This window comes from Thamnophis elegans, chromosome 16, assembly GCF_009769535.1.
Source record: "Thamnophis elegans isolate rThaEle1 chromosome 16, rThaEle1.pri, whole genome shotgun sequence".
Classification (NCBI taxonomy): Eukaryota; Metazoa; Chordata; class Lepidosauria; order Squamata; family Colubridae; genus Thamnophis; species Thamnophis elegans.
This window is the reverse complement of record NC_045556.1, coordinates 34,283,846-34,305,345: the sequence shown is the minus strand read 5'-3', so window position 1 is coordinate 34,305,345 and position 21,500 is coordinate 34,283,846. Positions and strand designations below refer to the sequence as shown.

At 44.5% G+C, this 21,500-nt stretch overlaps 1 protein-coding gene across 1 annotated transcript; it reads left to right on the top strand.

The window, feature by feature from the left end:
• The first annotated feature begins 706 nt into the window (after positions 1-706).
• On the top strand, positions 707-18,499 carry LOC116519378 (coiled-coil domain-containing protein 180-like). Its single transcript, XM_032233230.1, has 9 exons — positions 707-891; positions 2,856-3,043; positions 4,755-4,843; positions 5,726-5,835; positions 8,252-8,380; positions 9,745-9,855; positions 11,408-11,503; positions 17,590-17,753; positions 18,376-18,499. Exons 1-9 carry the CDS (start codon positions 784-786, stop codon positions 18,497-18,499), a joined length of 1,119 nt encoding a protein of 372 aa, XP_032089121.1. The 5' UTR covers positions 707-783.
• The last annotated feature ends 3,001 nt before the right edge of the window (positions 18,500-21,500 follow it).

Sequence of the window (21,500 nt, the reverse complement as noted above, 5' to 3'; positions counted from 1 at the left end):
TTGAGTCATGTCGGCCACATGACCACGGAGACATCTTTGGACAGCACTGGCTCTTTGGCTTTGAAACAGAGATGAGCAGCGCCCCCTAGAGTCAGGATCGACTAGCACACATGTGCGAGGGGAACTTTTATATTTGTAATTAAAAAATCAAAGGCAGGAGCTCTGGCAAGCTTGGAATCAGTCCACCCACCCCACCTTAGTCTGGAGAATAATTTCTTTTCAGCCCCATCATACGTGATCCAAAATGGGCGAAATGCATATTTTGGGGGGCATATTTTTAGTGATGCCCAACCCATTCCGTTCAAGGGAGGGGGAAGACAATGGTTACCCTGCAGGAAGATAGACGACCAATAAAATTTGTTTGTTTGTTTGTTTATTTATCCCTGCCCATTAATTGATCCACCCCACCCACCCACCCACCCACCCCCCGGGAAAGGACCTAAGCGAGAGTACAAGAGCATCCCCTCGCTTTTTTCCCGTCTCCCCTAGCAACCGCGGGGCGTCTCCAGGCAACGGCTTGCTCGAGGACCAGGAAGCCGGCTCGGGATTCCCGCAGGTTCTCGCGAGACGAAGGCCGCGCTTCGTCCCGGCGCCCGGGGTTACCATGGCAACCGGAGACTCGTGTTGGAGGTGGCCGTGTGGATGGCGGGCCGGGTTGGCGGAGGGAAGAGAGAGAGAGATGTTTTTTTTGGGGGGGGGGATATACGTCAATGCCCCTCCTTCCTTAACCGCCGTTTGCTTTCTTTCGTTCTTTCTGTAGCCTAACCCGGGAGGCGCCCCGCCATGTGCAAATCCAGCAAGAGTTCCCACGTGCTCCCCATCACCTCCACGGTGGGGGTTGCCCGGGTCCTGCCCAGCGGGAAGGTCTACAGGCAGATCTTCGACGACGAGGTGCCAAGAGAGCCCGGGAAGGCAGGAAGGGAAGGGTCCTCCCTCCCGCCAAAACCTCAGCTTCAGCCCCCCCCCCCCCGCCGCCTTTTTTATGCAGTTGAACTGCACACTTTAGCTGGAATTCCTCCCTCCTTTCTTTTTCCTTGCTCCTTTCCTCCCTCTCTCCCTTTGTTCCTCCCCTCCCTTTCTTCCTTTCACCCTTCTTTCCTCACCCTCCCTCCCTTTCTTCCTCCCTCCCTTTCTTCCTCCCTTTTCTTCCTCCCCTTCTTTCCTTCTTTCTTCGCCCTTTCTTTTTTTCCTCCCTCCCTCCCCCTTCCTTTCCTCTCTTCTTCCTCCTTTCTTTCCTCCTTCCTTCCCTCCTTTCCTGCTTCCTTTTATTTGTCTGCCTGCCTTTCAACATCTCCTCTCCCTTTCTTTTATTCTGTACATTTATTTCTTCCTTTCTTTTATTTCTTCCTACCCTCCCTTGCTTTTTCTCATCCTTTTCCTTACTTTCTTCCTCCCTCCTTCCCTCCCTCCACCATCTTTCTTTCTCTCTGTTCTCCTTCTTGCCTTTCTTCCTCCCCCTTTCTTCTTTCCTCCTTGCCTCTCTCCACCTTCTTTCTTTCTATTTTCCTGCCTACCGTTTTTCCTAGCCCTCTCTTCCTTTCTTTTATTCTGTACATTTTTTCTTCCTTTCTTTTATTCCTTCTTCCTACCCTCACTTGCTTCTTTCTCATCCTTCCTTTCTTCCTCCCTCCACCTTCTTTCTATTCTCCTTCCTGCCTTTCTTCCTAACTTTTTCCTCCTTCCCCCTTCCCTCCTTTCACCTCCTTCCTTTTTCTCTATTCTGCCTGCCTACCTGATTTTCTTCCTAGCCCTCTCTTCCTTCCTTTTATTCTGTATATTTATTTCTTCCTTTTATTTCTTCTTCCCATCCTCCCTTGCTTCCTTCTCTTTTCTCATGTTTTTCTTTCCTCCTTCCCACCCTCCCTCCACCTTATTTCTTTCTATTCTCCTACTTGCCTTTCTAACTTTCCTCCGACTCCTCCCTCCCTGCCTTCCCTCCCCCTCCCTCCTTCCTTCCTTCCTTCCTTTTAGAATTAAATTTCAAAAATAGACAAAATTATGAAAAATAGAGAGGGGGCAATAGGGAAAGTTTAAACAGTGATATGCACACACAAAAAAGAACATTTAGTACAGTTCCAATCATCTCTTGTATGCACTGATGCAAACCTAACATTAAAAATGTTCATGCCTAAGAATCAACTAATAACACCAATATATTATATCCTAGCCTCTTACTCTAAATAAAACATAACCCATAAATGCATAATTAGAATTCTACAAATGCACACTAACAGTACTAGATACTTCTACAATGAAATGTCTGTAATCATCTGATTTTGAATTTAAGCAAATAAAGACATAAACATATAAAACTCCAATGTCACCCAGTATTTCTGTAGAAATTAGAATTATTAGATTTCTAACAAATCTAATAATCAAATCCCAGAATCATTTTTATCATTATCAAGCAAAATGTCCCAAGGTGCCCCCCCCCATTTAGAAAGAACAATAGTCAATTTTTTAATCCTTAATCAAAAGTGGCCTGTCATTTTACTATCAATGTATTTTCATTGTTTTCCTTTTTCTTGTCTGTTTTTATTATTTTTATGTTGTTTAAATTTCCTTCTTACGTCTTTGTTTTGGTTCATGGTTCTGAGCTGCCTAGAGCAATGTTTCTCAACCGTGGCCACTTGAAGATGTCCAGACTTCAACTCCCAGAATTCCCCAGCCAGCATTCGCTGGCTGGGGAATTCTGGGAGTTGAAGTCCAGACATCTTCAAGTGGCCAAGATTGAGAAACACTGGCCTAGAGTATCTTCATGGCAAGATGGCTGGTAAAAAAAGTAATAATAATTATAATAATAATAGTCTCAACCACTTCTATTTTTCTTCACTTTTCTGTTTTGCTTTGCCAAGATCAACCTGGTGCATGCTCTGGGGCGGGCTAGGAGCAAGATCTCCCGGCATAAAGTCCTTCCAGGAAAGATCCCGTTGGTGAGAAATTTGGAAAGAAGGACCACCTATGGATTCTTGTCCGAACGCCAGCAGACGTGGATTGAGGCAATGCCCAACGATGATCTCACTGAAAATCCAGTGCAATACAAGTAAGGAAGGTGCCAAGCCAGATACAGGGTCTCCTGGTGATTGGCCCGAAATCACCCAGGTGGTTTTAAGGCCTGAGCTGGGACTAGAATTCACCGTCTCCTGGTGATTAGTCACCCAGGCAGCTTTCATGTAGATGTGGAGCAGTGGTGGGCTTCAAAAAAATTTCGAACCTACTCTGTGGGTGTGGCCTCCTTTGTGGGAGTGGCTTGACAGCCATGTGACCAGGTGGGAGTGGCTTGGCCGGCCATGTGACCGAGTGGGGGACCTTGCAAAGACTGCAGATGAAACCAGTTTTTTTCCCTAACCCTAAGAACAGGAAAGACAAAGCCACTGGAATAAAAACCATCAAGGCATTGTGGGAAATTATAAAGGACAGTGCCAGGAAGCTCACAGAACCAGCAACCACCTCACAATTACCTAAACAATGAACCAGGTATCACACAGAAACACACAAAATCTTGGCAAAGCTGCCTTGCACCAACTTGGCCTGCCCCAGTGGTGGGTTTCAAAAATTTTTGGAACCTCTTCTGTAGGTGTGGCCTGCTTTCCGGGTCCACTGGTGGGACCTCTTCTAACCAGTTAGGTAGATTTGACGAACTGGTTCCACCGAAGAGGTGCAAACTGGTAGGAACCCACCTCTGGGTTCTAGAGTCTCTGTGGAGACTCTAGAAAGAGTGCAGAGAAGAACAACAAAGAGGATGAGGGGACTGGAAGCTAAAAAATACAAAGAACAGTTGCAGGAATTGGATATGTCTAGTATAATGAAAAGAAGGACCAGGGGAGACAGGATAGCAGTCTTCCAATGTTTGAGGGGCTGCCCCAAAGAAGAGGAGGTCAACCTCCATCTGAAGGCAGGACAAGAAGCATCTAGAACTAAGAAGAAATTTCCTGACAGCAAGAACAATAAACCAGGGGAACAACTTGCCTCCAGAAGTTGTGGGTGCTCCAACAGAGGAGGGTTTCAAGAAGAGACTGGACAGTCATTTGTCTGAAGTAGTGTAGGGTTTCCTGCCTGAGCAGGAGGGTGGACTAGAAGACCTCCAAGGTCCCTTCCAACTCTGTTATTATTCTGTTATTCGTGTCAGTATGAGCAGAATGGAGACCAGGATTTGTGTTGCTAAGCAAAGTGAATCACAAGCCATTTTACGACCCTTTTGCCACAATTGTTAAGTGAATCTCTGCAATGGTCAAGTACAAGTAGTCCTCGACATACAACAGTTCAGATAGTGACTGTTTGAAATTAGGGCGGGAATGAAAAAAGTGACTTACAACCGTTTTCCACACTGATGAAAGCATCCCCACAGTCCCGTGATCAAAATTAGGGACTCTTGGCAACCGACTCGGATTTACGACGGTTGTAGTGTCACACGATCCCCTTTTGCGACCTTCGGACAAACAAGAGTCAAGGAGCAAGACGGATTCACTTAACAACCTTGTGATTCACTTAGCAACTGTGGCCAGAAAAGATGGTCACCCGGGACGAAAGTCCCTAAACAAAGCTTCCCCGCTTATCGACAGAAAGATTGGGCTCCGTTGTGGTCGTAAACCGAGGACATACCTGTAAGTCACAACGGTTGTTAAGTGAATCCTGCTCTTCGACTTTGCTTCTGGGAAGCCATCTGGGAAAGCTTTGCGAATGGCGGCGTGCCTGTTTTTCTAAGAAACGGCTTGGCTCAATTTCAAAGTTTTTCCCCTCCTTTTCTCTCACAGGAAGGCTGTCGCTCTGGCACATGCGAAGGCTAAAGAAAGCGAGAGCGTCATTGCTGCGCGGGAAGTCAGAGGCCTTGCCGATGTCATAGGTAAATTATTAACACTTTTAATTGTGGGCCTTGCCATTTGTGTTGAACTGAAATCTCTGGTTTTTTTTAAAATTTACTTATTTAGTTATATCACTGCAAAGCCCCATTTAGGATCCTGGAAGAAGGATCTTGCGGGTTTTTTAAGGTTTATTTTTTATGGTCAATTGAAAATATGAATGTATATTATAAATTAATGGGAATTCTTTGTTCGATTCTTTGCTCTTTCTCCTGAGAGATAGGTGACACTATAATACTTTAAAGACTCGTTATTTGATAGATAATTATGAATTTAAGAAAATAAGGATTGTTACAAATGAAAGAATATTAATGGTAATTTGAACACATAATGCTCAATGACAGCGAAATATTCAGTTATGTTTAATGCAAACCAGTGATTTTAATCCTGAGCTTAAGAATTGATGTACAAAAACTTGTAACCAAACAACATGCTTGATGAAATGGAGGAAAGTTGTTATTTTTCCTTCTCTTGCTTTGTTTTGTATGTGTTGTTTTGTTTAAAAAGAATAAAAATATATTTTAAAAAAAAGATTTATTTTTTACCCTGACTTTATTATTTTTATAAATAACCCCAGACAATGAAAGTACCTAACACCCTTTCCTCCTCCTATTTTCCCCATAACAACAATCCTGTGCGGTGGGTTGGGCTTGAGAGCGAGGTACTGGCCCAACGTTACCCAGTTGGCTTCCATGCCTAAGGCAGCCGAAGCTGCCTCTCGAATCCGACACTTATTCCTATTTTTGTGCCTGTTAAGAAGTTCAGGAAACAGCCTTTCCCCAAATCCAGCTTCTTAATATCCAATAATTAAACAAAGCAAGGCTTAGCAGGACCCCCGATCACTGTCTGAAACCCAACCCTTTCAGTTTCAGAGAAAAGGACCAGCAATATTGTGGAGCGTATCTACGAGAACAAAAAGTTGTGTTATGAAGAATATGTGGCCCAGTTCAGGCATGAACTAGCATGCATCGGGAAGGTGAGGCGGCTGTTTTAAGCTCGTGCCAGATTTTTTCCTTTTTACAGGTAGTCCTTGATTTATGACCAGTTATTTAAAGGGCAAAAATAAATAAATAATGCCTATTCAGATGAGTGGGTTTGGCTTTATGACTGCGAGATTCACTTCACAATTGCCGTCAAAAATGGTGGAGAAATCTGGTCCGATCGTGTCTCAACTTAGGACCGGAATTTCAGTCCCAATTTGTGGTCGTGAATAGAATTAGAATAGAATAGAATAGAATAGAATAGAATAAGAATTGATAGTAGAGTAGAATAGAATAGAATAAGAATTGATAATAGAGTAGAATAGAGTAAAATAGAATAGAATAGAATAAGAATTGATAATAGAGTAGAGTAGAATAGAGTAGAATAGAATAAGAATTGATAATAGAGTAGAATAGAATAGAATAAGAATTGATAATAGAGTAGAGTAGAATAGAGTAGAATAGAATAAGAATTGATAATAGAGTAGAGTAGAATAGAATAAGAATTGATAATAGAGTAGAGTAGAATAGAATAAGAATTGATAATAGAGTAGAATAGAATAAGAATTGATAATAGAGTAGAGTAGAATAGAATAAGAATTGATAATAGAGTAGAATAGAATAAGAATTGATAATAGAGTAGAATAGAATAAGAATTGATAATAGAGTAAATAGAATAAGAATTGATAATAGAGTAGAGTAGAATAGAGTAGAATAGAATAGAATAAGAATTGATAATAGAATAGAGTAGAATAGAGTAGAATAGAATAAGAATTGATAATAGAGTAGAGTAGAATAGAATAAGAATTGATAATAGAGTAGAGTAGAATAGAATAAGAATTGATAATAGAGTAGAATAGAATAAGAATTGATAATAGAGTAGAATAGAATAGAATAAGAATTGATAATAGAGTAGAATAGAATAGAATAAGAATTGATAATAGAGTAGAATAGAATAAGAATTGATAATAGAGTAGAATAGAATAGAATAAGAATTGATAAGAGTAGAATAGAATAGAATAGAATAGAGTAAGAATTGATAATAGAGTAGAGTAGAATAGAGTAGAATAGAATAAGAATTGATAATAGAGTAGAATAGAATAGAATAAGAATTGATAATAGAGTAGAGTAGAATAGAATAGAATAAGAATTGATAATAGAGTAGAGTAGAATAGAGTAGAATAGAATAGAATAAGAATTGATAAAGTAGAGTAGAATAGAAGAAGAATTGATAATAGAGTAGAATAGAATAGAATAAGAATTGATAATAGAGTAGAATAGAATAGAATAAGAATTGATAATAGAGTAGAATAGAATAAGAATTGATAATAGAATAGAATAAGAATTGATAATAGAGTAGAATAGAATAGAATAGAATAAGAATTGATAATAGAGTAGAGTAGAATAGAGTAGAATAGAATAAGAATTGATAATAGAGTAGAGTAGAATAGAGTAGAATAGAATAAGAATTGATAGAGTAGAATAGAATAGAATAAGAATTGATAATAGAGTAGAGTAGAATAGAATAAGAATTGATAATAGAGTAGAATAGAGTAGAATAGAATAGAATAAGAATTGATAATAAAGTAGAGTAGAATAGAATAAGAATTGATAATAGAGTAGAATAGAATAGAATAGAATAGAATTCTTTATTGGCCAAGAATGATTGGACACAAAGGAATTTGTCTTTGATGCAGATGCCCTCAGTGTACATAAAAGAAAAGATACATTTGTCATGAATCATAAGGTACAACACTTTATGATAGTCATAGGGTACAAATATGCAATGGAATGGTATTAGAAAACAAAGTAAATCGTAAGGATACAAGCAACAAAGTTACAGTCCTGCAGTCATAAGTGGGAGGAGATGGGTGATAGGAACGATGAGAAGACTAATAGTAATAGTAATGCAGCCTTAGTAAATAGTTTGACCGTGTTGAGGGAATTAGTTGTTTAGCAGAGTGATGGCATTTGGGAAAAAACTCTTCTTGTGTCAAGTTGTCTTGGTGTTCAGTGCTCTATAGCATCGTTTTGAGGGTAGGAGTTGGAACAATTTATATCCAGGATGTGAGGGGTAAGTAAGTAAGTAAAAGAGAGAGGACGGAAGGGAGGGAAATATTCCTTCTGTAAATATTTTCACAGCCCTCTTTCTGACTCCTGCAGTGTGCAGGTCCTCAATGGAAGGCAGGTTGGTAGCTATTGTTTTTTCTGCAGTTCTGATTCTCCTCTGAAGTCCGTGTCTGCCTTGTTGGGTTGCAGAGCCAAACCAGACAGTTATAGAGGTGCAGATGACAGAGTCAATCATTGCTCTGTGGAACAGAATCAGCAGCTCGAGGAACGAGCTATAATCATGTCAGAACCCAAACAGGTCCTGATTCATTCGTCAAAAAAACCAACCACCTTTGTTTGCAGGAAATTGAAGAATATTATGTGAAGCCTGGGAAATTATTGTTGACCCAGTTGCAGGAATCCGACCAGAGTTTTGAATCTTATTTTCGTGCCTCTGAAAGTGATATCACTTTAATCTCCTACGCCATAGAGGTAAGTGAGTGCTTCGTTTTCCAAAACTCTCAGTCACCAGGGCTTAATTTTCCCACTTTGGGAGCAAATAAACCAGCTGTGGAGTTTGATCCAGGCCCCCATTTTTCTAAATTTTCTGCTGGAAATTACCAGTTGCAGGATGTTTTTTTTTTCCTTCTAAAACTGCATTTTTCTGGGAAAACCACGACATGCAGTTCTCAACTTACAACTGTTTGTTTACTGACGATTGGAAGCTACAACTGCACTTAAAAAAGTCAATTGGGACTGTTTTTCACATTTAACGACCATGGCCGCATCCCTGCGGTCACCTGATCCAAATTCAGATGCTTGGCAACCGATTCGTATTTATGAAAGTCGTAGTGTCCTGGCGGGTCACCTGATTCCCTTTTTGCGACGTTCTGACGAAGTCACAAAATGGGGTAAAATTCACTTTCTCTTGCTTAGCAAACGTAGAAATTTTGGGCTCAGTGGGCGTCGTAAGCTTGAGGACTATCTGTAGCTTGGTAAGAGACATTTCTCCATGGAAATCTGAAGTGAAAACTATTCCAGTTGAGTATCCTAAGCCTGCCTTTAGTTTAGTTTTGTTTACTTTATTGTCATCGCACGTGGTACAGCGAAATTAAATGTACATTGTAACTATCAAAATAAAAACACAAACGCACATCCTTTAACTTTCTGTATAATTGAAATTGAAAACCTGATATTGCATTCATCTTGCCCTATACCGTAGACTTCAATAGGGTTACTGCCCTGGAATAGAAGCTGTTTTTTCCAGCCTCTTTAGCCTTGTTTTCATTGTCCTGTACCGTCTGCCAGATGGTAATAGTTCAAAAAAAAGGGGGTGCCCAGGATGAGATGAATCTTTAAGAATGTTTTGAACTTTCTTAAGCCAGCGGGAGCTATAAAGCTCTTCCAAAGAGGGTAGGGGGCAACCCATGATCCTCTGGGCAATGATGTTGACCCTCTGGAGCTCTGTCCTATCTGCCACTGGGCAACTGGCAAACCAGACACAGACGCAGTAAGTTAAGATACTCTCTATGGTGCAGCGGTAGAAGGTCACCAGCAGTTTTCCCTTCGGTTGTTGTTTCCTGAGAAGTCGTGTAATCTCTACTGGGCCCTTTTGACCAGGGCTGCAATTGTGAGTTGCCCCAGGTCAGCTCCTCCTCTTATGACAACATCCAGAAACTTAAAACTGGCCACTTGCTCCACTCGGTCTCCCTTGATAAGCAAGGGCTGGATGTCTGATATATTCCTTCTGTAGTCCACTATAAGCTCCTTGGTGTTAAGGACCAAGTTATTGTCCAGAATAAAAGGAGAAACAGAAGAGGAACGTGTTGACTAGCTGTCTCATCCCTTCTTTCCAGGACTTTGAGAAAATGTGGGTCCTTCTCTTCCAAGAGAGCCAGCAAAGAAGGCAGTGGATTCGAGAACTGGATGAAGCTTTATGCCAGGCCGAGGTGACCCGAGCGGAACGGGTGAGTGCCGCTGGAAGAGGAGGGCTAAATTTATAAAGAGAAGACAGAGAAGGTGGGGGGGTCAGTCTATCCTGCAAAGCACCTGAAGGCAAAACAAGATGGAAACTTATCAAGAGGGGAAAAAATCCTAACAGTGAGAACAAAAGTGGAATGGCTTCCCTCCAGAAGTTGTGTTCCATCACTGGAGGTTTTTAGATAAGACTGGACAGCCATTAGCCTGCAATAGCAATAGCTCTTAGACTTATATACCACTTTACAGTGCTTTGCAGCCCTCTCTAAGTGGTTTACAGAGTCAGTCTATCCCCCACAACCAACAATATGGGTCCTCCTTTTACCCATCTCGGAAGGATGGAAGGCTGAGTCAACCTTAAGCTGGTCAGGATCAAAATCTTGTCTCTCTGGCTCACCACTGCATCATCATATAGACACACACACACACACACACACACACACACGGAGAGAAGGAGAGAGAGTGCTTCACAGTTCTCTCAAAATGGTTTACAGAGTCAGCATCTGGGTCCTCATTTTACAGGCCTGGGAAGGATCAAAATCTTGCCTCTATGGCTCACCACTGCACCACCATCTAGATAGATAGATAGATAGATAGATAGATAGATAGATAGATAGATAGATAGATAGATAGATACATACATACATACATACATACATACATACATACATACATACATACATACATACATACATACATCTAGATAGATACATAGATTAGATAGATAGATAGATAGATAGATAGATAGATACATCTAGATAGATACATAGATTAGATAGATAGATAGATAGATAGATAGATACAGATAGATAGATAGATAGATACATCTAGATAGATACATAGATTAGATAGATAGATAGATAGATAGATAGATAGATAGATAGATAGATAGATACATCTAGATAGATACATAGATTAGATAGATAGATACAGATAGATAGATAGATAGATACATCTAGATAGATATATAGATTAGATAGATAGATAGATAGATAGATAGATACAGATAGATAGATAGATAGATAGATAGATAGATAGATAGATAGATAGACAGACAGACAGACAGACAGACAGACAGACAGACAGACAGACAGACAGACCTAGGTAGGTAGGTAGGTAGGTAGGTAGGTAGGTGGGTGGGTGGGTGGGTGGGTGGGTGGGTGGATGGATGGATGGATGGATGGATAGATGGATGGATGATAGATAGAAACAGACTGACAGGCAGACAGCAATAGCATTTAGACTTATATACTGCTTCACAGTGCTTTACAGTTCTCTCTACAGAGTCAGCATCTTGCTCCCAACAATCTGGGTCCTCGTTTTACAGACTTGGGAAGGATGAGTCAACCAGGATCAAAGTGCCGAACTGCTGGTAGCCAGCAGTCAGCAGAAGTTGCCTGCAAGTTCTGCATTCTAACCACTGCGCCAAGGATCAGTTGAAGGGTCTAGGGTGCCCTGCTTGAGCAGGGGGGTTGGACTAGAAGACCTCCGTGGTCCCTTCCAAGCCTGCTCTCCTCTTAACCTTCTCCTCCATCTTTCCAGATCACAGTCGTATTGAGCAAATACACCAAGATGCTGGAGGATATTTCTTACGTCTTATCCTCGGATGTCCACAGATTCATACACAAGGAAGCCATGGTAAAATCCTTCTCTTTGAGGCCTGGGGGTGGTCGACAGTAAGAATCCATTGAAACATTATACAGGCAAATCCTGGGCTTACAACCATTCATTTACTGACTCTTCCAAGTTACGACATAGCATAAAACCACAACCAGTTTTCCAAGCTACGACCCTTGTAGTAATTCATGGTAACGTGACCAAATTTGGATGCTTGGTAAGTGGCATGCATCTATGATGGTTGCAGTGCCCGCGTGTCCTGTGATCTCCTTTCACAACCTAAAACAATACATATATTCTTCCACTTATGAGCATAAGGTAAGGTGAAGATTCCCCTTGCACATCTGTGCTAGTCGTTCCCGATTCTAGGGGGCGGTGCTCATCTCCATTTCAAATCCGCTCTGTCTGAAGACCTCTCCGTGGTCATGACTCAATGCCGAAGGTGCATGGAATGCTGTTCCCTTCCCACCAAAGGTGGTCCCTGTTTTTCTACTTGCATTTTTTAACGTGCTTTCAAACAGCTGGGTTGGCAGAAGCTGGGACAAGTCACGGGAGCTCACTCCATTACACGGCATTAGGGATTCAAGCTGCCAACCTTTCTGATCGACCAGCTCAGCATCTTAGCCACTGAGCCACCGCATCCCTTGACTTACAAGCATCATTGAGCCCAAAATCTCTGTGGCTAAGCAAGAGAATTGCTAAGCGGGTTTTGGCCCATTTTACAACCTCTCTTGCCCCAGTTATTAAGTGAATCACTGCCGTTGTTAAATTAGCGGCCCCGTTGAAAAGCGAACTTGGCTTCCCCCATTGACCGTGCTCACCCGAAGGCCGCAAAAGGGGATTATGTGACTCCGGGACATTGCCACCGTCATCAGTACATGCCAGTTGCCAAGCCTCTGAATTGGGTGGGTTGCTTTCGGCATCACTGCCGGTTCGGTGTGTGCAAAATTTATGCGCACATGCGCTCGCTTCGCACATTTCCTCATAAATAGGTCCGCGCGTGGGCGAAACGTTGAAAGTTGGTAGAGGGGGAATTAAATTTGTGCAATGAGAATTGTTTGGCAGCGCCAAAAACCAAGATGGCGGTGCCATAGGAGAACCGGTTGGTGGGCGTGGCAGGCCTGGGTCACTGCGGGTTCCTGCGACCCACCCCGCCAAACCACTGCCGGTTCATCCGAACTGATAGGAATTCACCCCTGCTGTGAATTTTGATCGCAGCCACGTTCGTAAGTGTGAAAACCTGTCCTAAGTCTAGGGTGACCAGACGTCCCGCATTTGGCGGGGCAGGCACGCCTTTTCATAAATTTTCCCGCGTCCCGCAAGGTTCCTAAAAAAACACGCTTTTTTTGGCGCTCGCAGCTCCCTCGCTCCCCCGCCCATCAGCTGCTAGCTCGCTGGGCGGGCTCATTGTTCCGTTCTATCCTACAAATTTAAACCAGCCCAGCCTGCCGCTCACTGATTGGATTGGCATGGACTCCAGCCAATCAGTGAGCTGGCTGGGATGGAAAATTTTCAACACGGCGCGTGCTGAGAATTTTCCATCCCAACCAGCTCACTGATTGGCTGGACTCCGCTTAGCTGAGCACGCCTGCGCGAGTCTCCATTTCATTTCATCTTTTGGGGTTGCAGCTGCGCTTACTCACTGGTGAGTAATCATGTTATGAATTGGTACCGGTGGGAATCGGGAGGCGCTGGGGGGAGGAGACAGCCCTCCTCTTCTCCTTCTCCCCCTTTGTGGAGTTCATTTCACCTCCTCGCGTCACAGCCACTGTTCCCTCTAAGGTGCGCGCCTGCGTGGCCGCGCACGTGGCAAGAAATCCCCGCGCAGAAGTTTCTAACTCCCGCGCAGAGATTTCTACCAAAGCAAACGTGGGGAAGTCCTTTGCAGGCGGCTAGAACTGGCCGCCCGCAAAGGACCTCCCCAGACTTGTTTTGATGAGCAGAGCATGGAGCGACTGACGGTAGTTTGTGCCGGCCGCAACCTCTCCTGTTCCTCGGGGCGGCGCTGATGTCTCTCTTGCGGGGCGGGGAGGTGGGAGGAGAGATAGCCAGGGTCCATGTTTGGGTCTTTCTCCCTGCCTCCAGCTCTGAAGATAAACAGCTGCGGCTTCCCAGTTTCCACCCTTCCTTGCGCCTTTTATTACCGTACGAAAAAAACCTATTACAGTTTTACAAACCGCAATCTGTGGGCTGGAGGAGAATTTCCGCTTAGCTCGGAGGGGGCGGGATAGGGGTTGAAGGGGCGGGGCGAGGGTGAAGACTGGGCGCTATCATTGGCGGAGCGAAGGTACCATCCGTTGCAGGTGCAAATGCTCGTTTTGCCCGGCGACGCTTTTGCTCCAGGAGCGCCGCCTTCATGTCCTTTGTCCTTTGGGACTGTGGGGGTGAGAAGCACGAGGGGAAAAGGGCGCGAGTCCCTCGTGAGTCTTGCTGGGGCCCTTGGCGGAAAGGGAGCGGGGTCCGAGCCTGTCGCTGCCCAAACACGCGGCGATCCCCTTCAGATCTTCCCCCAAAGCTCTATGGGGCGAAGATGGAAACGATCAGTAGCCTCGCAAGCAAAATTAGCGAGGAAGGCATCGCGGTGGCTGCATTCACACAACCGGGGTAACCAGGACGTTTGAGCACTACCGTTGCCAGGTTGTGGGCAACTTCTCCCTAGGAGCCCTCTCTCCCTCCCTCCCTCCCTCCCTCCAGGGCCCCCGGAAGACAACAAGGGAACAGCGCTCTTTTCTCTCTTCTTCACGACCCGAACCTGGTGGATCTTGTAACTTGACAGCTTTAAGACTTGCATGCTTCAATGCCAGAGTTTCTGAGCCAACATGACTGGACGAGGAATTCTGGGAGTTGAAGTCCACAAGTCTTAAAGCTGTCAAGTTTGAACACCCCTGGGGTTTTTTCCTAAAGGGTCAGGGGTGCAAGAGTCTTGTAACTTGACAGCTTTAAGACTTGCGTGCTTCAAAAGCCAGACTTTTTGAGCCAACATTTTGGTTGCTAAGCAGGACCGTTGTTAAGTGATACTGATATTATAAAACACTTTTAATTAAGCGGGTACCTTGAATAAACATAACTTTGAGTTTCAAATAATACTGATTTCGTTGTTGTCTTAGGTGACATCTGTGAAAAAAATTCAGGTGCTCAGGCATGAAAATGTGCCGCTCAAACACTATACTTTTCCGCTCACACTGAAAAAAAATTAGAGGGAACATTGGTCACAGCCAGCCCCTGTGCTGCGCCGCCACGGGCGGCAGAAGCTTCGTGACCGAGTGGAAGTTCTCTGCACGAGTGAAACAGCTGCCGCCGCTCGCACAAAGAACTTCCATTCGGTCACGGACTCACGGAGCTTCTGCCGGCGTGGCAGCGCCTGTGCTGCGCGGTTCCCAGCGACCACACTGCGAGTCCGCGAGGTGTGGTCGCGTCCCGCCGCCCCCTCCTGCGGCTCTCCTGCTGCGGCGTCCGTTTCAGTCGCGCAGAGAACTTCCACTCGCTTCCGGGGCTTGTGCTGCCTGGCAGAAGCCCCGGGACTGAGTGGAAGTTCTCTGCGCGGGGTGAAACGGCTGGCAGCCGCCTCGCTCTCCTGCCGCGCCATCCGTTTCAGTCGCGCAGAGAACTTCCACTCGCTTCCGGGGCTTGTGCTGCCTGGCAGAAGCCCCAGGACCGAGTGGAAGTTCTCTGCGCGAGGTGAAACGGCTGGCAGCCGCCTCGCTCTCCTGCGGCCAGCGTCCGTTTCAGTCGCTTCCCTTGTCCGTCTTGATTGCTGGAAGCAGTAACAAACGGCGCGTCCGCTCCGCAGTGCCCTGACAGCCACCCCAGCCGGCGGCTACCGGGCCTCGCTGGAGTCAATTGCAAAACCGCGTTCAGCGCTTTGAGGACCTGAGGCATCTTGGGAATTGCAGTTCCCTATCCGAAAGAATGGAGTAGCTGCGAATTTGTAACAACATAATATAACGTGGTGCTTCGCAGGTTACAAAAATCTCGTTTGATTTGCACACTGTTTTTTAAAAGTTAGATAAAGATATTATGCTGTGAAAGCGACTAGAAAGCCCCCCTCCCCTTCCTGTGTGCGAGAAAGGGAAGGAGAGGAAGGAAGGAGGGAGGAAAAGAAGAAGGGAGGGGGGAGAAGATGGAAGGAGAAAAGATGGATGGAAGGAGAAAGAATGGAAGGAGGAGGAAGATGGAAGAAGAAAGGAAGAAAAAGAAGAAGGGAGGGAGGGAGAAAAGAGGGAAGGAGGTAGGAAGAAAAGGGGAAGAGGGAAAGAGCAGAAAGACAAAGAGGATAAAGTTTATAGGCAAGAGGAAGGGGGAAGGAAGGAAAAAAGAAAAAGAGGGAGAGAGGAAAGAAGAAAAGATGGAACTAGAAAGGAAAGAAGGGATGGAGGGAGGAAAGGGGAAGACAGGGAAAGAGCAGAAAGACAGAGAAGGTGAAGATAGATAGGCAGAAGAAAGGAAGAAGGAAGAAATAGGAAAGGAGGGAAGGAGGAAGGAACAGAAGCGAAGAGGAAGAGAGAAATGGAAAGAGCAGAAAGACAGAAGGTAGATAGGCAAAAGAAATGAAGCTGAAAGAATGGAAGGAGGAAGGAAGAGAAAAAAGGAGGAAGGGAGTGACTGAGGAAAGAAGAGATGATGGAGAAAGGAAGGAAGAGAGGGAAAGAGCAGAAGACGGATAAGGTGGATAAGCAAGAGGAATGAAGGAAGAAGTGAGGAGTCTCGAGGAGGGGGAAAACATTTAGTGACCAAAGTTACAATGGCATTGAAAAAAGTGACTGATGACCATTTTTCACACTTAGCGACCATTGCAGCATCCTCATGGTCACGTGATCAAAATTTTGTTTGGCAACAGATTTGTATTTATGCTGGTTTCAGTATCCTGGGGTGACCTTTTGACAAAAAATAAAATTTTTAATCAAGCCCCCCCCCCCCCCCCCTCAATGGTGTCCCTCTTTACCAATCTGAAAATCTGGTCACCTTACCTAAGTCCCCTTTTTTCCCAGCGCTGGTGTAACTTTCGAACAGTCACTAAACAGATGGTTGTAAGTCGAGGGCAGCTATCAACCTGACTGGCTGACCAACCGCACTCAACGTGTAGTCCTCATTGGAACTGCATCTACATGGAGGGAAGTATGCAGTGGAGGACCCCAGGGCTCTGTTTTAGGCCCAGTATTCTTCAACATATTCATCAATGATTTGGATGAGGGAATAAATTGGGAACTCATCAAATTTGCAGATGACACCAAGCTGGCAGGAATAGCCAACACTCCAGAAGACAGGCTAAAGATATAGAGGGATCTTGAACATTGGGCACTATCTAATAAAATGAAATTCAAGGGTGAAAAGAGTCACGTTCTACATTTAGGCAAGAAAAACGAAATGCACAGATACAGTATAGGTGGTACCTTGCTCAATAGTAGCAACTGGGAGAGGGATCTTGGAATCCTAGTGGACAACCATTTAAATAGGAGCCAGCCGTGGGCAGCAGCTGCCCCAAAAGCCAACACAGTTCTAGGCTGCATCAACAGAGGGATGGAATCAAGATCACATGAAGGGTTAATCCCACCTTATAAGGCCTTGGGAAGGCCACACTTGGAATAGTTTATCCAGTTTTGGTCGCCACGATGTAGAAAAGATGTGGGGACTCTAGAAAGAGTGCAGAGAAGAGCCACAAAGATGATTAGGGGACTGGAGACTAAAACATATAAAGAACGGTTGCAGGAACTGGGTTTGATGAAAAGAAGGACTAGGGGAGACATGAGGGCAGTGTTCCAATATCTCAGGAGTTGCCACAAAGAAGAGGGAGTCCAACTATTCTCCAAGGCACCTGAGGGCAGGACAAGAAGCAATGCGTGGAAACTAATCAAGGAGAGAAGCAACCTAGAACTGAGGAGAAATTTCCTGACAGTTAGAACAGTTAATCAGTGGAACAAAATTTGCCTCCAGAAGTTGTGAATGTTCCAACACTGGATGTTTTAAGAGGATGTTGGATATCCATTTGTCTGAAACAGTATAGGGTTTCCTGCTTGGGCAGGGGGCTGGACTACAAGGCCTCCAAGGTCTCTTCCAACTCTGCTCTTGTATTGCATAATCTAACTGGTTGCCTCCCTGTCTACTCCTAGATGATCAACCAAGCTCTCCTGGCCAATCGGAGGGCGATCTCTAAGTTGTTCCTTAACCTGATGGAGGCCGACCTGAAGAGGGATTCCTCTTATCGCTATCAGCTGGAAGAGAGGAAGGAGGTCTGGAAAGGCGTGCAGAAGAAGCATCTCATTTCCAGTTTCCGGTGAGTATAAATGAGTATAAGAATAGCATATCCCTTCTTTTATACTATCTTTCTCTCCTGCCTCAGTTGGGTCATGAAACGCCTGCAAGAAAACCACCAAGCTCAGGGAGCACCAAGGACCCCACAGTCCTTCCCCCCCTCTTTTTTCTCCTCCTCCTCTTCCTCCTCCTCCTTTCCACAAACCCCCTACTCCCTCCTAGCACCGATAATGTTACCTAGTTGGGTCATGAAACGTCTTCAAGAAAACCACCAAGCTCAGAGAGCATCAAGGATCCCATATTACTTCCTCCTCCTCCTCCTTTTCTTCTCCTCTTTTCCCTTCCTCTTCTTCCTCTCCTCCTCCTTTTCACAAACCCCCTCCTTTGTAGCCCTGACGATGTTACCTAGTTGGGTCATGAACGTCTACAAGAAAACCACCCAAGCTCAGGGAGCACCAAGGACCCCACAGTCCTCCTCCTCCTCCTCCTCCTGATTCTGCAGAACATAGTTTTAAAAACGTTGACCTACTAAATAAAACCACAGTCAGCCTCCTCCTTTGGAGTTTTCTGAAAGCCTTTCCTTTCTAAAAAGAAAATTAAATCTTCCCCTTTTCCTCACCCGGCGTTTGCTTTTAATCTTACAGAGAGTTTATGGAAAGTGAAAGAATACAGAACCCAATTTCTGTGCAAATGGAACTGGAGTCCATGCTAGAAGATCAGAGAATTCTGGCCCAAAGAAGGAACGAGCATTTATTCTCCCTGGGGTAGGTGAACACAAAAAATACACAATACAATACAATACAATAGCAGAGTTGGGAGGGACCTTGGAGGTCTTCTAGTCCAACCCCCTGCCTAGGCAGGAAACCCTATACCGTTTCAGACAAATGGTTATCCAGCCTCTTCTTAAAGACTTTCAGTGTTGGGGCATTCACAACTTTTGGAGGCAAATTCTGTCCCACTGATTAATTGTTCTAACTGTCAGGAAGTTTCTCCTTATTCTAAGTTGCTTCTCTCCTCGATTAGTTTCCACCCATTTCTTCTTGTTTTACCCTCAGGTGCTTTGGAGAATAGTTTGAATCGCTCTTCTTTGGGGCAGCCCCTGAGATATTGGAACACTGGTATCCTGTCTCCCCTAGTCCTTCTTTTCATTAAACTAGACATACCCAGTTCCAGCAACCGTTCTTCATATGTTTTATCCTCCAGTCCCCTAATCATCTTTGTGGCTCTTCTCCGCACTCTTTCTAGAGTCTCAATGTCTTTTTTATAATGTGGTGACAAAAACTAGATGCCGTATTCCAAGTGTGGCCTTACCAAGGCCTTATAAATGGTATTAACACTTCACGTGATCTTGATTCCATCCCCCTGTTTATACAATATATAAATATAACAAAATATTAAAATAAGAATGCAGGTTCCTTTCTGGGGAGGGCCCAGACCTGGCCGAGGAAGGTTGGAAGGAACTGTTCCATTTACAGGTAGCCCTCCACTTAAGACCACAGTCAAAATTTCTGTTCCTCAGTGAAAGATTTATTCAGTGAATTTTGCCATTGTAACTTTCAACGGTCACTATATGAACTTACCTGCATACTAGTAGACAACTACCATCTCAGTGGCTAAGATGCTGAGCTTGTCGATTAGAAAGGTTGGCAGTTCGGCTGTTTGATTCCCAGCGCCACGTAACGGAGTGAGCTCCTGTGATTTACCCCAGCTTCTGCCAACTGAGCAGTTTGAAACCACGTAAAAATGCAAGTAGAAAAATAGGAACCACCTTTGGTGGGAAGGGAACAGCGTTCCATGCATCTTCGGCATTGAGTCATGCCAGCCACATGACCAGAGAGACGTCTTCGGACAGCGCTGGTTCTTCGGCTCTGAAATGGAGATGAGCAGCGCCCCCTAGAGTCAGGAACGACTAGCTCAGATGTGCGAGGGGAACCTTTACCTTTACCATCCCAAAAGAAGCTTCCAGTCTTTGACTTAAAAACCACAAATCAGCCCAAAACATCCGCTGCTGAGCAAGACGGTTGTTAAGTGAGCTTCGCCCTATTTTGCGACCTTCCTTGCCACAGCTGTTAAGCGGATCACGGCAATTGTTTAAGTTGTTCAGCGAATCTGTCTCCCCCCGTGATCTTTGCTTGTCAGAAGGTCGCAAAGGGGGATCTCATGTGACCACTTGCGACCGTCATAAATGCAAGCCAGTTGCCAAGGGTCTGAATTTTGATCCCGTGACCACAGCAACGGTTGTTAAAGTGTGAACAGTGGTTCATTTTTTTAGTGCCTTTGTGAATGAATGCTTCCAAGTCAAGGACAACCTGTATATTTCTGTTTTTAAACCTGAAATGTTGAAAAGGTGGCCCTTTTGCCAGAAATCCTTGCCCTGAAACCTCAATTCTAATTACCAATTTTGGGGGAGTTTTCCTTTATCCTTTCAACCCAAACCTTGCGTGTTTCTGCCCAGATGAAACCCTCCTTCGCTTCAACGTGTTTTTGCTCCTTCCCCCTTTTTTTTCCCCATAGCTCTTGTTGCCTTTGGAGCATACCAAGGCTGAAATCAACGCATGGTACGAGTCGCTGGTGGATTTAAATAAACGATAGGTAAGGAGCAGAGTCGTCCGGGGATCAGGGGGACGGGGGGGTGGGGATAATGACGCGGACGGACGGGGTGGTCCCTGGATTCCTTCCCTAAAACAACCAGCCCTGTGGGGTAGGCTGGGCAGAGAGAGAAAGACTATTGACTAAGTCAAAGTCCCCCACTTAAGTTGAGGCTGAATTCGCTTTCTCATAAGTCAACCCCACTTAGCAGCCCATTCCATTGCCTGGCAGGAGGCTTGGGATTTTAAGAAGGTGGTTCCCCAAATTCATTCTTTCCCTCGGTTTCCTTTCTTCTTTCTCTCTTTCTATCTGTTCACTCATTCTTTCCTCCCTTCCTTCTTTCTTTCCTTCCCCTCGTTCCTTTCTCCTTCCTCTCTTCTTTCCTTCCTTCCCCTTCCCTCCGTCCCTCCCTTTGTCCCTTCCTCCTTCCTTTCCCCTTCCTCCCTTTTCTTTCTCACTTCCCTTCCTCTTCTTCTTTCTTTTCTTTCTTTCTTTTTTCTTTCTCTTTCTTTTTATTTTCTCTTTCTCTCTTCTGCCCTTTCCTTTCTTTTTTTCTCTATCCTTCCTTTCCCCCTCTTCTCACCTCCCTCCCTCTTCTTTCTTCTTTCTTTCTTTCTTTCTTTCTTTCTTCTCTTTATTCTTTTTTATTTTCCTTTCTTTCTCTTTCTTCTTCTCTCTCTTTCTTCTTCTTTCTTTCTTTCTTCTCTTCTTCTTTCCTTTCCTTCTTTCTTTCCTTCCTTCTTTCTTTCTTCTTTCTTCTTTCTCACCTCAAGACACTCACAACGTCCAGTCCATGATGAGAATTCGCCTCAACTATGAGAAGGTTTGCCAGGAGTGTTGGAAAAACTCCAGGAATGCAAGGTGAGTTTTTAAAATCGGCGCGGGGCACAACCTGTTTCCTAAGCTTGGTTGATCTTGTCCCTTTTTTTTCAAAAAAAAAAGAGATGAAAATGTGCATAAGGTCTTTTATTCATCTGAAGGGATTTTTAGAGAGAGAGAACAAACTATCTGCCTCCATTGCTATACAGGTAGTTCTCCGTCTACAAGCCCAATTGAGCCCAATTTTGGTTGTTGTTGGTAAGTGAGATGAAGCGAATGTTACCATATTTGACAACCTCTCTTGCCAAAGTCATTACCCGAATCACGCCGTTAAGTGAGCCGCGCGGTTGTTAAGTGACTC

Bases quoted from the DNA above. Each gene is read 5' to 3' on its own strand.
- LOC116519378 (XM_032233230.1), top strand. From the start codon at position 784: ATGTGCAAATCCAGCAAGAGTTCCCACGTGCTCCCCATCACCTCCACG. The intron at 892-2,855 runs GTGCCAAGAGAG...TGCTTTGCCAAG, and splicing joins GGCAGATCTTCGACGACGAG to ATCAACCTGGTGCATGCTCT. The intron at 8,381-9,744 runs GTAAGTGAGTGC...CCTTCTTTCCAG, and splicing joins TAATCTCCTACGCCATAGAG to GACTTTGAGAAAATGTGGGT.